The sequence below is a fragment of the Trachypithecus francoisi genome, unplaced genomic scaffold (assembly GCF_009764315.1).
Source record: "Trachypithecus francoisi isolate TF-2019V2 unplaced genomic scaffold, Tfra_2.0 Lachesis_group10, whole genome shotgun sequence".
NCBI lineage: Eukaryota > Metazoa > Chordata > Mammalia > Primates > Cercopithecidae > Trachypithecus > Trachypithecus francoisi.
In genome coordinates this window covers 31,678,597-31,693,027 of record NW_022681455.1, presented here as the reverse complement: position 1 = coordinate 31,693,027, position 14,431 = coordinate 31,678,597, and the positions used below count along the sequence as shown (strand labels likewise).

The following is a 14,431-nucleotide window of genomic DNA, read 5'->3' as shown; positions in this document are numbered from 1 at the left end:
GAGGGGCGATGCTTAAGTGTCTACGCATGCGTACTGCGACACACGCAGGCGTAGTACGGTCCCCCGGGCGACGGCGGCGGCGACTCCTCTGGGTGTTCGGCTCCCTCCCACCTAGGCCGGCCCCGGCCCGACTCGCCCTCAGAAACTCACTGTTTGGGGCTGCGGACTTTCTCGTCGTGCCCCACAAAAGTAAAGCTTGGGGACCTGGGGGGAGCCGGAAGTATCGCCTCGAGATCCCCAAATACTATCGGGGAAACGGAAGTGGCCGTCGGTGGCAGGTTTGGGGGAGACCGGAAGTGACGGTCCGTGGGGAAGTCGGGGGCGGAGCTGCGGGGTAGTGGGGGTGTGTGTGTGTTTGTGTGTTTGTGTTTGGCTGTGGGTTAGTTGTGTCGGTCTGCTGGAACACCGTGGGAAGCCAGTAGACGCGGGCAGTCAGCTATCAGGTCGGTGGCCCCGTGAGTGCCGTTTCAGGTCTAGTGAGTTAGGAGGGTTCGATGGGCGTGGCGCGCGTGCGCGAGACCACTTTCCCCGCAGAGTGTGGCGCGACCACCGCTTTCGCGTAGTCCCAGGATTTTCCGAGCTCTGGGGTGCTTGTCCTGCCGTGACCGGTGATGACACTAGTCTCCGGTATCGTGCTTCCTTCCTAATCTGACTGGCTCCACGCTTATTGTGATTGGCATCGTGGAGCCCCTCCCACCTCTCGTCCTCCAGCTCCCTATGCCGTCGATCTCCTGCCCTTTGTGTTTCTCTCCCTGCGCCCCAGAATCAGAAGGGAGATGGGGACAGGTGTGAATGTGTGTGTTTGTGTAGGAGAAACTTTTTAGTTATTGGGGCAGGGATTAACGCTAGGGAGTCTTCCGGGTACACTCTGCTGGGCAACAGCGGGCCTCTCTTCCTTCGTTCTTGTTTAGAGACCTGTCGGCCATGGAGCCTAATGATAGTACCAGTACCTCTGTGGAGGAGCCTGACAGCTTGGAGGTGCTGGTGAAGACGCTGGACTCTCAAACTCGGACCTTTATTGTGGGGGCCCAGGTGAGACACCTCAGTAGTTCTGGAAGGCACCTTTAGGTTTTCCTCGTTTAGGCTCCTTAGCCTGAGAGATGAGCCTGATTTTCTGGTGATCAGATTTTCTTTCTTTTTTTTTTTTTTTTTTTTTGAGATGGAGTCTCACTCTGTCTTCCAGGCTGGAGTGTAGTGGCTCGATCTTGGCTCACTGAAACTTCCACCTCCTGTGTTCAAGCGATTCTCCTACCTCAGCCTCCTGAGTAGCTGGGATTACAGGTGTGTGCCACTATACCCAGCTAATTTTTGTCTTTTCAGTAGAGATGGGATTTCACCATGTTGGCCAGGCTGGTCTCGAACTCCTCACCTCAGGTGATCTGCCCTCCTCTGCCTCCCAGAGTGCTGGGATTACAGGCATGAGCCACCATACCTGGCCTCAGATTTTCTTTTTATTGATCCCTTCGTATTCCAATCGAACGTTTTCTGATGTTTTGTGAGTGAGGCTGATTTTGTTCTGTCCTCCACATGGATAGAACTTAATGTAGAGGGAAGTACAGAGGAAGGAAGATGTGTGTCATCATCACGGGTGGACCCCAACCCGAAGGGACAGACATGGCTCTGGCCTTTGGGAAGGGAAACAGCACGGGGACCCTAAGCAAGTGTGTGTTATTGATAGAAAGTAGTCAGGTTTATGCTGTGTTTTTAAAGGGTGGAAATCAGAACCCATAGTGGAGATAGGTTTTTGATAGACTGTTAAGTGAAATTACTAATTTTTGTGGCACATCTTGGGTCTCTTGGGCTTAAAGCCTTGGACACAGTTATCTAGGTCTTTTTTTTTTTTTTTTTTTTTTTTTCCTGAGAGGGAGTTTCGCTGTTGTTGCCCAGGCTGGAGTGCAGTGGCACAATCTCGGCCCACTGCAACCTCCGCTTCCCAGGTTCAAGTGATTCTCCTGCCTCAGCCTCCCTAGTAACTGGGATTACAGGCATGTGCCACCACATCCGGCTAATTTTGTATTTTTAGTGGAGATAGGGTTGCTCCATGTTGGTCAGGCTGGTCTCAAACTCCTGACCTCAGGTAATCTGCCTGCCTCGGCCTTCCAAAGTGCTGGGATTATAGGCATGAGCCACCACACCCGGCCCTAGCTATCTAAGTCTTTATTTTTGTAATACTTGGAGACAAATTGCACGTGGGGTGGTCCATGGTTTTCTAAAACATGATATTACCTGGATATAGCAAAGCTATGTATATACTTGTGATTAGTTGTGTATAAACACCCTGGTATTTCCCAAGAGTCAGTCTCTAGTTAGGAAAAATATTTCTCTTTTTGCTACTTTTTTTTTTTTTTGAGATGGAATTTTGCTCTTGTTGCCCAGGATGGAGGGCTGGGGCGCAATCTCGGTTCAGTGCAACCTCTGCTTCCTGGGTTCAAGCGATTCTCCTGCCTAAGCCTTCCAAGTATCTGGGATTACAGATGCCCGCCACTGCACCCGGCTAATTTTTGTATTTTTGGTAGAGACAGGGTTTTACCATGTTGGCCAGGCTGGTCTCGAACTCCTGACCTCAGGTGATCCACCTGCCTCAGCCTCCCAAAGTGCTGGGATTACAGGGGTGAGCCACTGTGCCGGGACCTTTTTTGCTACTTTCTTATCTTCTTTGTCTGTCTTCATTGACCTGATTCCAGATCCCATCTTCTTTGCCATTTTTTAATCTTGGAAATCACAGGAGAGTCTGGTAAATAAACTGGTATCATTTTGTGTTTGGAAAGGGGTCACTGATGTTTCTAGACACATATTCTCTTGGGAATTCCCTTGGGAGCCAGACAGAGACTATAATGTCCAGGTGATTTTTTTGTTTTTCATCCGTGTTATTTTTCCTGGATCTATAACCTGAGCTTCATTAAGTTTATTTATTTAATTTTTTGAGATGGAGTCCCTCTCTGTCGCCCAGGCTAGAGTGCAGTGATGCGATCTTGGCTTACTGCAACCTCCGCCTCCTGAGTTCAAGTGATTCTCTTGCCTCAGCCTCCCTAGTAGCTGGGATTACAGGCACCCACCACCACGCCTGGCTAATTTTTTTGTATTTTTTAGTGAAAAAGGGATTTCACCGTGTTGGCCAGGCTGGTCTCAAACTCCTGACCTCACATGATCTGCCTGCCTTGGCCTCCCAAAGTGTTGGGATTACAGGTGTGAGCCACCGAGCCCAGCCAAGCTTATTGTCTGTATTTTGACAGCTGTTACTTTAGTTTAAGGGTTTGCACAGTAATTATCTCACAGTCAAGACTAGTGGGTAGTGATTCTGGGGTGGTTTTTACCCCTCACCTCCACAAGTCGGTTGTCTGTGTTCTTCCTCTTTCTTCCATTCTTTCCATTCCTGTGCATGCCTCCTCTATCCTTTCAGATGAATGTAAAAGAGTTTAAGGAGCACATTGCTGCCTCTGTCAGCATCCCATCTGAAAAACAACGGCTCATTTACCAGGGACGAGTTCTGCAAGATGATAAGAAGCTCCAGGAATACAGTAAGGGGACTGGGGAGGCAGTTCAGAGGTTGGGGCTGCTGTCTGGAGGGATGAACTGAGGCCATGGGTTTACCTGTTCATACTGTGTTTCAGTGTGTGTCTATTTTTCTGCAGATGTTGGGGGAAAGGTTATCCACCTGGTGGAACGGGCTCCTCCTCAGACTCAGCTGCCTTCTGGGGCATCTTCTGGGACGGGGTCTGCCTCAGCCACTCATGGTGGGGGACCCCCGCCTGGTACTCGGGGGCCTGGGGCCTCTGTTCATGACCGGAATGCCAACAGCTATGTCATGGTTGGAACGTTCAATCTTCCTGTAAGCTTATGTTCCACAGGGGAGGGCTTTTGTGGGTAGCTTTGGTTGTGGTAGCAACAGGGAATGAGATAGATGGTTCCATCTTTAGATTGGGTTCAGGGGGCCCTGTGGTGTGCTATTGGTCTCAGTCTTTAAGGAGAAAAGAGGGCGGGGCTCCAGGGAATGAATTGGAGGTGTGGAAGCCTTAGTGTTGGCTTCTCCCAGAACAACTTCCCTTACCCTTTCCCCAGAGTGACGGCTCTGCTGTGGATGTTCACATCAACATGGAACAGGCCCCGATTCAGGTATTGAGGGGCCTCCGAGGGTCAGGGAAGGGGATCTGGGAGAAGGAGGCTGGGAGGTGGGTTGGACCTGACTGAGAGATGGCTGGGACCTGATTTAGTAGGTGGTAGAACTCATGGCGTCATCTGTAACCTACCCTGATCAACCTTCTCTCATTGTAGAGTGAGCCCCGGGTACGGCTGGTGATGGCTCAACACATGATCAGGGATATACAGACCTTACTATCCCGGATGGAGGTAAGTGGGCAAGGTTGGCTAGGGTCTCTCCCCACCCTCCCTCTCCCTTTTCTCTCCTCTTGGGGGTTGGGGTTTGGCCATATCCACAGGGTTTGGCCTTCATAATCTAGTCTTCTCTGCAGTATTATTCTGGGCAGAAGAAGTATCTTTGTGAGCCTCTCTCATTTCTGCCAGTTCTCTTGGTGCCTGGTATCCGGGGAGTTTGTTTCAGACTTGTCTCATGGCATCTCTTTTCAATTAAAGGATTCCACACTCTTAACTTGTGGAGGCTGGGAAACCAACTTATGGAGGACAGGAAACCACAATCTCTACTCTTTGTTAGAAAGTTATTTACAAATATTACAGATGCTGTGGCCAGGCATGGTGGCTCCTGCCTGTAATCCCAGCACTTTGGGTGGCCATGGCAGGGGGATAACCTGTGGTCAGGAGTTCGAAACCAGCCTGGCCAACGTGGTGAAACCCTGTCTCTAGTAAAAGTACAAAAATTAGCTGAGCGTGGTGGCACACGTCTGTAGTCCTGGCTACTTGGAAGGCTGAGGCAAGAGAATCGCTTGAACCTGGAAGGCGGAGGTTGCAGTGAGCTGAGATTGTGCCACTAACACTCCAGCCTGGGCAACAGAGCGAGAGACTGTCTCAAAAAAAAAAATTACAGATGCTTATTATGCATCTAATTTGTGTCAGTCTTATGCTAGTTGCTAGTGAGTTAGAGATACAGTTGCAGAGCCATGTCTTCAGGGAGTCTAGTTAGGATACTTTCTCTGTCCAGTCTCCTGCAGAGTAATCCTCTGCAGCAGTCTTATCCTGCTTTTGGTATTCTGACTCTCCCCTACCTTCAGTGTCGAGGAGGACCACAACCACAGCACAGTCAGCCACCCCCGCAGCCACCAGCTGTGACCCAGGAGCCAGTAGCCTTGAGCTCTCAAACATCAGAACCAGTTGAAAGTGAAGCACCTCCTCGGGAGCCCATGGAGGCAGAAGAAGTGGAGGAGCGTGCCCCAGCCCAGAACCCGGAGCTCACTCCTGGTCCAGCCCCAGCGGGCCCAACACCTGCCCCAGAAACAAACGCACCCAAGTGAGAGATGGAGGGAATCTTTAGGGGGTGGGAAATCCTAAGTGAAGTATGGGGAGAAGAAAATGAACCATGGCAAGGGAGGGAAAGGATTACTTGGAGGTCTTAGTTGAAGGTTACCATTGAGGGGTGAGGAGGGGCTCTCTTGATATAGGTAAATGACGCTAGGACAGGCAGCTGAGAAGAACTGCTCTCCCTACGGCAAGAAAATCCAAATGGTATCTCCTGAGCCTGATGAGAATTCTCTTCTCTGAGTTCATATAGGCTTGCTCTCTTTCTTAGAATTAGTCTCTCACCATTAGAGGTGCAGGATTGTGGTGGAGAGGGTGGGAGCAGTTCATTTTCTTCTCCCCATCCTCTCATGGGTGGGAGTAAAGAATAGAAGCTTTGGCTGGGCACAGTGGCTCATGCCTGTAATGCCAGCACTTCGGGAGATGGAGGCGGGTAGATCACCTGAGGTCAGGAGTTTTGAGACCAGCCTGGCCAACATGGTGAAACCCTGTCTCTACTAAAAAATACAAAAATTAGCTGGGTGTGGTGGCAGGCGACTTAATCCCAGCTACTTGGGAGGCAGAGGCAGGAGAATCGTTTGAACCCAGGAGGCGGAGGTTGAAAATAGAAGCTCTGCTGGTCCAAAGAAGGATTGGGCCAGGGCTCTGGGAGACCCAGGGGAAGGAGGGCACATGTGGTCCCTGTTGACTGTGAGGTTGGGAATCTGAGGAAAGCTTTGGCTCACTGCCCCTTGGGTTTGTCCACAGCCATCCTTCCCCTGCGGAGTATGTGGAGGTGCTCCAAGAGCTGCAGCGGCTGGAGAGTCGCCTCCAGCCCTTCTTGCAGCGCTACTACGAGGTTCTGGGTGCTGCTGCCACCACGGACTATAATAACAATGTGAGCCCTTTGATGGCCCTGCCCTTTCTCCTTAGCCCTAGTACTCCCAAAACAGAACAGGCTGAAATACAGATAACTCTTTCCCTCCCTCGAAAAACATTGCAACAGGGCTGGGTGCAGTGGCTCATGCCTGTAATTCCAGCACTTTGGGAGGCCAAGGTGGGCGGATCACCTGAGGTCGGGAGTTTGAGACCAGCCTAGCCAACATGGTGAAACCCCATCTCTACTGAAAGTATAAAAATTAGCTGGACGTAGTGGTGCACACCTGTAATCCCAGCTACTCAGGAGGCTGAGACAGGAGAATCGCTTGAACTCGGGAAGAGGAGGTTGCGGTGTGCCAAGATTGCATTACTGCACTCTAGCCTGGGTGACAGAGCGAGACAAACAAAACCACACACACATTGCAACAAAACAATTTCCCTCTGAACCTGTAAGTGACTTTTTCCTCCCTTACGGAGAAGGTGATAATCTTTGCTGTAACCACTGTCCTTGTATCCTTTGTGCCTTTGAATGAATTTAGAAAGTTTAAAGGAGATCAGTATATGATGACTTGACTGATTCATTGTAGTGTTTTAATACGATGTTTCTCATGTGAATAAGATGTAATTTATTTGCAGAGATTTGGTCTGCATATAAACTTACAAGGATATAACTGAAAGTTTTGGAGGATGTGGTATTCTTAAAAGGCATTATTGCTTTCATTAGTGAGATGGACTCCAGCTTGATATTTTCTGCCCTTTTGTGTTTGGCTGGGGTGTGCAGCACGAGGGCCGGGAGGAGGATCAGCGGTTGATCAACTTGGTGGGGGAGAGCCTGCGACTGCTGGGCAACACCTTTGTTGCATTATCTGACCTGCGCTGCAATCTGGCCTGTGCGCCCCCACGACACCTGCATGTAGTCCGGCCTATGTCTCACTACACCACCCCCATGGTGCTCCAGCAGGCAGCCATTCCCATACAGGTGGGTTAGGGGGAGTCTGGCCTGAGGGAGAGTGAGGGGTGTTGATAGAGTGACCCAGGGTAGCTACTGGGCCTGAAGGAGGTTAGGAAAGGAGGAGACTTTGGAAACATGGTGATGGAGGCTGGAGATACTTTAGAGGTTTATCGTGCATCTAATTTGTGTCAGTCAGGATTTCTTGGTTAGGCTTCTGTATTTTTCTCACTTCTGCCTGTCCATCTGTCTTTTTCAGATCAACGTGGGAACCACTGTGACCATGACAGGAAATGGGACTCGGCCCCCCCCAACTCCCAATGCAGAGGCACCTCCCCCTGGTCCTGGGCAGGCCTCGTCCGTGGCTCCGTCTTCTACTAATGTCGAGTCCTCAGCTGAGGGGGCTCCCCCTCCAGGTCCAGCTCCCCCGCCAGCCACCAGCCACCCGAGGGTCATCCGGATTTCCCACCAGAGCGTGGAACCCGTGGTCATGATGCACATGAACATTCAAGGTGAGTTAGGATCAGTTGCTGGCGAGAAGAGCAGAATCAGCATGATGAGGGAGGTTCATGTTGAGGTGTGAGGAAACGGGGTGGGGAAGGGAAGGCCCATGCTGGTGGTGGTAGCCTGGGGACCAGAGCAGAAGCTTTAGTAGATAGATATGGGGGATGGCTTGCTTTGTTTTTGGAGATGTGTTTGCATGGTGAAGGGAGCACCTTCTCCCTGTTTAGAGGGAGGGAAAAGCAGGCTTTCTGATTGGGGGATTATGGGCCTGAAGTATGCCTGATCTCAGGAGGATATAGTTAGGCCTTGGCCGTACCTACCTCAGGGCCACTCTCTCTGTCTCCCTGCCCAGATTCTGGCACACAGCCTGGTGGTGTTCCGAGTGCTCCCACTGGCCCCCTGGGGCCCCCTGGTCATGGCCAAACCCTGGGTAAGAGTGAGGGCATCAGGGCAGGCTGAGCTCTGGGTAGAGAAGGGGAAGGGCTGAGTGGGTGGGTTGAAGGGGTCCAGGTTCAAGGTTACATCAGACCCGCCCCCCAGGCTCCACCCTCATCCAGCTGCCCTCCCTGCCCCCTGAGTTCATGCACGCCGTCGCCCACCAGATCACTCATCAGGCCATGGTGGCAGCTGTTGCCTCCGCGGCCGCAGGTAATGACCTGGAAGGGGAGGCTTGGGAGGTGGGGCACAGTCCATGATGGTAGCTGGCTGGCAAGGGCCTGGCCCTCAGCCCTGTTGGGTCTCTCTCTTCTGCCACCCACAGGACAGCAGGTGCCAGGCTTCCCAACAGCTCCAACCCGGGTGGTGATTGCCCGGCCCACTCCTCCACAGGCTCGGCCTTCCCATCCTGGAGGGCCCCCAGTCTCTGGGACACTGGTGAGCAAGGATTGGGGAGTTCTAGTGCGTAACAGTCTAGGGAGAGACTCCTGTGGTGGTGCATGGAAGGGCAGGTCTGAAGTCCTCCCTTGCTCTCTATCCAGCAGGGCGCCGGGCTGGGTACCAATGCCTCATTGGCCCAGATGGTGAGCGGCCTTGTGGGGCAACTTCTTATGCAGCCAGTCCTTGTGGGTGAGTTTTCATTCTTCCCCACTCAGACTTTAAATTATTTTCCTAGTCTGTTTATTGGCACTTTCTAGTTCTTTTTGTATTTTCTTGGTTCCTACTTTCCTGGAATGGGGCTGTTATAGTGTCTTGTTTGTCTTCAGATTTCAGTGTTTTTCTTTTTTTGGCGGGGGATAGAGTCTCGCTCTGTCCACCAGGCTGGAGTGCAGTGGTGCAATCTCGGCTCACTGCAAGCTCCGCTTCTTGGGTTCGAGTGATTCTCCTGCCTCAGCCTCCTGAGTAGCTGGGACTACAGGTGCGTGCCACTACATCCAGCTAATTTTTTATATTTTTAGTAGAAACGGGGTTTCACAATGTTGGCCAGGATGGTCCCGATCCTTTGACCTCATGATCCACCTGCCTCGGCCTCCCAAGGTGCTGGGATTACAGGCTTGAGCCATCGTGCCTGGTCAGCTTTTTTCTTTTTTTTTTAGGAGAGACAGTCCTCCTCTGTCACCCAGACTGGAGTGCAGTGGTGCAATCCAGTGAGTTATAGCTCACTGTAACCTTGAATTCCTGGGCTCAAATAGTTCTCCCACCTCAGCCTCCTGAGTAGCTAGGAGTACTAGCTTCTGGCTAGTAATTGTCTTTTTTTGTTTTTTTGGTAGAGATGGGGTTTTACTATGTGGCCTAGATTCTGGGCTCAAGCAGTTCTCCTGCCTTGGCCTCCCATAGTTGCTAGGATTACAGCTGAGAGCCACCATGCTCAGCCCAGCTTTTTTCTTTTGGTTTCTTACAGCTCAGGGGACTCCAGGAATGGCTCCACCACCAGCCCCTGCCACTGCTTCTGCCAGTGCTGGCACCACCAACACAGCTACCACAGCTGGCCCCGCCCCTGGGGGGCCTGCCCAGCCTCCACCCACCCCTCAACCCTCCACGGCTGATCTTCAGTTCTCTCAGCTTCTGGGGAACCTGCTAGGGCCTGCCGGACCAGGGGCTGGAGGGCCTGGTGTGGCTTCTCCCACCATCACTGTGGCGATGCCTGGTGTCCCTGCCTTTCTCCAGGGCATGACTGACTTCTTGCAGGTGAGTGGCTGGCTTGCCATTCACCTCACCCTTCCTGTCCCCCGGCCCAGCCAGGCAGTGGTACCTTCTTCCCATTATATAACCACTGGGTAGGAACCCCTAGTGACATGTTGGGGAAGGGGCCTTGGGAATTCATTGACTCTGAACCCTTCATTTTAAAGATGAAGAAAATGAGGTTTAGAAAGAAAGTGTAGTAATTAGTGTCACTGCTTTCTGATTACCTGTTCAGAGGAAGAGGCAGGTAGTTGTGCTGCCTGACTCTGTTAAATACCTACCGTACTTTTGCTCTGAGCAGTGAAGATCAGAATGGAACTCCCCATCTTCCCGGGCCCACTGGCTTGTGCCCTCTTGATGCCATATTATTTCCCTGTCTGCATTCTCACCTCAGCCTTCTGTTCTTTGTTCCTTTTCTATTTGCCAGGCAACACAGACAGCCCCTCCACCACCCCCACCTCCTCCACCCCCACAGCCTGCCCCAGAGCAGCAGACCATGCCCCCACCAAGCTCCCCTTCTGGTGGGGCAGGGAGTCCTGGAGGCCTGGGTCTTGAGAGCCTGTCACCGGAGTTTTTTACCTCAGTGGTGCAGGGTGTGCTGAGCTCCCTGCTGGGTTCCTTGGGGGCTCGGGCTGGCAGCAGTGAAAGTATTGCTGCCTTCATACAACGCCTCAGTGGATCCAGCAACATCTTTGAGCCTGGAGCTGATGGGGCCCTTGGTGAGCAAAAGGGGGTGCTTTGGCTTGCTCCAGGAAGGGGCAGCCAGAGGAAGGTAGATGGCCTTGGTTTAGGGGTGTTGCCAAGGTGGGATGAGGTTGGTACCTGGTTGTGGGTGGGCAAGCCAGGTGGTAAAGGTCATTGCTAACATCTGCCCCTGTCCCCCAGGATTCTTTGGGGCCCTGCTCTCTCTTCTGTGCCAGAACTTCTCTATGGTGGACGTAGTGATGCTGCTTCATGGGCATTTTCAGCCATTACAACGGCTGCAACCCCAGCTGCGATCCTTCTTCCACCAACACTACCTGGGTGGTCAGGAGCCCACACCCAGTAACATCCGGGTAAATGAAGGCCAGGGGCCCCCAAGCTCTCCTCCTTTGCACATTTTATTCCTTATTTCTGACTGCTTCTCTGCCAGGTAAAGCTCCAATTGCCCCCACACAAGCCCTGGACTCGTTGGGGTCAAGGTGGAAGTCTTGGGAGGACTGAGGCTTTGAACTAAACCTGTTCTGTTTCCTCCGCAGATGGCAACCCACACATTGATCACGGGGCTAGAAGAGTATGTGCGGGAGAGTTTTGTGAGTAACCCTTCTCTATTCCCCTCCTCTCCTGGGTCTGGTCAAGGCAGCTGCCTTCTCCGTTCCCAGTCTTACGATTCCTGTTTTTGTGTATCTTGTCTCTCAGTCCTTGGTGCAGGTTCAGCCAGGTGTGGACATCATCCGGACAAACCTGGAATTTCTCCAAGAGCAGTTTAATAGCATTGCTGCTCATGTGCTGCACTGCACAGGTCAGGGGCTGGCCAGGCGGGGGCGAGTGGGGCCTGTTGGATGTGCAGGGCTGCCGTGTGCCAGCATTCCCTCCTTGTGTTTTGCTCACAGATAGTGGATTTGGGGCCCGGTTGCTGGAGTTGTGTAACCAAGGCCTGTTTGAATGCCTGGCCCTGAACCTGCATTGCTTGGGGGGACAGCAGATGGAGCTTGCTGCTGTTATCAATGGCCGAATTGTAAGCACCACCTAGCCCCAGGCCCTTAGCCTTTTGTTTCCTGAGATTTCCATTCTCTGCAGTTTTCATTTTTCTTTTCTAAACTGACGTTTTGTACCCTGGATCTAATATATTAGGAAAGGTGGTTGAGGGTTTTATATTCTAAATCTGCTTTCTGCCCCTCAGCGTCGTATGTCTCGTGGGGTGAATCCCTCCTTGGTGAGCTGGCTGACCACTATGATGGGACTGAGGCTTCAGGTGGTGCTGGAGCACATGCCTGTAGGCCCTGATGCCATTCTCAGATACGTTCGCAGGGTTGGTGATCCCCCCCAGGTAAGGGACCTGATGGGCGATGGGGTCAGGGTACTTGAAAGAACTGGAGAGATCTGAGAGGAAATATATATATATATATATATATATTTTTTTTTTTTTTTTTTTTTTTTTTTCCTGAGACGGAGTCTTGCTCTGTCGCCCTGGCTGGAGTGCAGTGGCGCGATCTCGGCTCACTGCAAGCTCTGCCTCCCGGGTTCACGCTATTCTCCTGCCTCAGCCTCCCGAGTAGCTGGGACTACAGGCGTCCACCACCACGCCTGGCTAATTTTTTTGTGTTTTTAGTAGAGACGGGGTTTCACTGTGTTAGCCAGGATGGTCTCGATTTCCTGACCTCGTGATCTGCCCGCCTCCGCCTCCCAAAGTGCTGGGATTACCGGCTTGAGCCACCGCGCCCGGCTGAAATATGTTGTTCTTTAATTTCACAGCCACTTCCTGAGGAGCCAATGGAAGTTCAGGGAGCAGAAAGAGCTTCCCCTGAGCCTCAGGTACTCGGGAGAGGGGGAGGTTGAGATAATGGCCAGATAATGTGGAGGGCTTGGGGAGAAAGGTTTGGAGGCGGCCTGGCGCAGTGGCTCAAGCCTGTAATCCCAGCACTTTGGGAGGCCGAGACGGGCGGATCACGAGGTCAGGAAATCGAGACCATCCTGGCTAACACAGTGAAACCCCGTCTACTAAAAAAAATACAAAAAAAACTAGCCGGGCGAGGTGGCAGGCGCCTGTAGTCCCAGCTACTCGGTAGGCTGAGGCAGGAGAATGGTGTAAGCCCGGGAGGCGGAGCTTGCAGTGAGCTGAGATCTGGCCACTGCACTCCAGCCTGGGCGACAGAGCGAGACTCCATTTCCAAAAAAAAAAAAAAGTTTGGAGGCTAAAAATTCTGAAGCCTGGCTCTTCCCACCATCTGACACCCAGCGGGAGAATGCTTCCCCAGCCCCTGGAACAACAGCGGAAGAGGCCATGTCCCGAGGTCCACCTCCTGCTCCTGAGGGGGGCTCCCGGGATGAACAGGATGGAGCTTCAGCTGAGACAGAACCTTGGGCAGCTGCAGTCCCCCCAGTAAGTGTCAGGAAGTAATCCAGTGTGTCAAGGCAACTGAAAGTCAAGGGCATTACTACGTTCTCATCTTTTCCTCCCCAGGAATGGGTGCCTATTATCCAGCAGGACATTCAGAGCCAGCGGAAGGTGAAACCGCAGCCCCCTCTGAGTGATGCCTACCTCAGTGGTATGCCTGCCAAGAGACGCAAGGTTGGTTTTCCTCTTCCCTAAGCCTCTCTCTCTATCCAGGTTTCCCTGTCATGCCTGGAATTAAACTATTTAGAGGTGGTAGGCGCTCTTGTTATTTAGTCTCCCCTCCCCTCATTTAATGAGGAAACCTTTCTGGGATTCAGACTTGCTCTTGGGTGTTCCATAACCATACAGGACTTGAGCTTAGTCTGTTTGCTAGCAGGTCCTGTATTAGTTCCTCAGGTGCCTAATCCCCATGTGCTTAGATCCCATTTTCCTTTAAGGTGGGTTTCCTCTTGTGAGTTATCTAGCTCTTGAATCCCAGATGGTTTGATCCCTTCTGCCTCTCGTTTTGAAGAGCACATTCAAGCACATTCACTTTGGTTTTGGCTAGAGCCAAGGGGAATTAGGAAGGCATTTCTGCTGTAAAAACCACATCCTGGACTCTACTTCCCCTCTCTCCACTAGCATGGAGACTCCGTGGAGTGGTTGACTCATGGAAAGGGTGAGCCGGATGGTGGCACTGGATCTGACATTGATCCTCTTTTCCCTCCCAACCCCCTGTCCCCCAGACGATGCAGGGTGAGGGCCCCCAGCTGCTTCTCTCAGAGGCTGTGAGCCGGGCAGCTAAGGCAGCCGGAGCTCGGCCCCTGACGAGCCCCGAGAGCCTGAGCCGGGACCTGGAGGCACCAGAGGTTCAGGAGAGCTACAGGCAGCAGGTGCCCCCACCTTGAAGCAGAATAGGGATGGTCTAGTGGGAGGGGTTGGGCTAGGGTCCCTCTTCCCTGGATCCCTTCAACGATGAACTGGTCACCCTGGTGCTACCATTTGTTTTCCCCTTTGGCATCTGGGAAGGCTTGACAATGCCACCCCGGGCTCTTTGACAGTGTGCTTGGTGGGGGAAATGTTAGCTTCTGAGGGATGGCCTTGCTTGCTTGCTGGATCATAGGGACTTGGCCAGTGTTTCTCCAACCTGCTTACTTTTTCTCTTTAGCTCCGGTCCGATATACAAAAACGACTGCAGGAAGACCCCAACTACAGTCCCCAGCGCTTCCCCAATGCCCACCGGGCCTTTGCTGATGATCCTTAGCTCTTTGCTCTATGGCCCTTCCTCATCAGGGGACCGTTTCCCCCCCTTCACAGTATTTAAGAAATAAAAGTCGGATTTTTCTGGCTGCTTTCTCTCTACATTGTCTCCATTAAGTAGTGTGAGTCCCTTAATCTTGTGTGAACTTGTTTTTTAAATACTTCCTTGGAGTACCAGAAAGCTTGTAGTATCTTGTGAGCATATGGACACCGTTTTGTTCACCCAGCACACTGAATTA

At 52.1% G+C, this 14,431-nt stretch overlaps 1 protein-coding gene across 30 annotated transcripts; it reads left to right on the top strand.

Moving 5' to 3' along the window:
• The first annotated feature begins 2 nt into the window (after window positions 1-2).
• On the top strand, window positions 3-14,294 carry BAG6 (BAG cochaperone 6). Of its 30 annotated transcripts, none has more exons than XM_033216594.1 (26): window positions 4-278; window positions 912-1,032; window positions 3,401-3,518; window positions 3,633-3,829; window positions 4,060-4,113; window positions 4,273-4,347; window positions 5,184-5,419; window positions 6,175-6,304; window positions 7,067-7,264; window positions 7,494-7,746; window positions 8,091-8,168; window positions 8,279-8,386; window positions 8,499-8,611; window positions 8,716-8,803; window positions 9,576-9,862; window positions 10,284-10,575; window positions 10,742-10,911; window positions 11,095-11,148; window positions 11,255-11,357; window positions 11,449-11,573; window positions 11,739-11,885; window positions 12,311-12,370; window positions 12,699-12,938; window positions 13,020-13,127; window positions 13,679-13,825; window positions 14,101-14,294. In XM_033216594.1, exons 2-26 carry the CDS (start codon window positions 925-927, stop codon window positions 14,194-14,196), a joined length of 3,585 nt encoding a protein of 1,194 aa, XP_033072485.1. In that variant the 5' UTR covers window positions 4-278; window positions 912-924; the 3' UTR covers window positions 14,197-14,294. The 30 variants fall into 30 exon arrangements, with proteins under 30 accessions (XP_033072505.1, XP_033072485.1, XP_033072483.1 ...); XM_033216592.1 differs by having other exon boundaries at window positions 18-302; XM_033216591.1 differs by having other exon boundaries at window positions 18-302; window positions 3,612-3,829; window positions 8,719-8,803.
• Window positions 14,295-14,431: the final 137 nt, after the last annotated feature.

Coding starts and splice junctions, on each gene's coding strand:
- BAG6 (XM_033216586.1), top strand. CDS start 925: ATGGAGCCTAATGATAGTACCAGTACCTCTGTGGAGGAGCCTGACAGC. Junction 4,348..5,183: donor CCTTACTATCCCGGATGGAG/GTAAGTGGGCAA, acceptor CCCTACCTTCAG/TGTCGAGGAGGACCACAACC. Junction 13,128..13,678: donor TGCCTGCCAAGAGACGCAAG/GTTGGTTTTCCT, acceptor CCTGTCCCCCAG/ACGATGCAGGGTGAGGGCCC.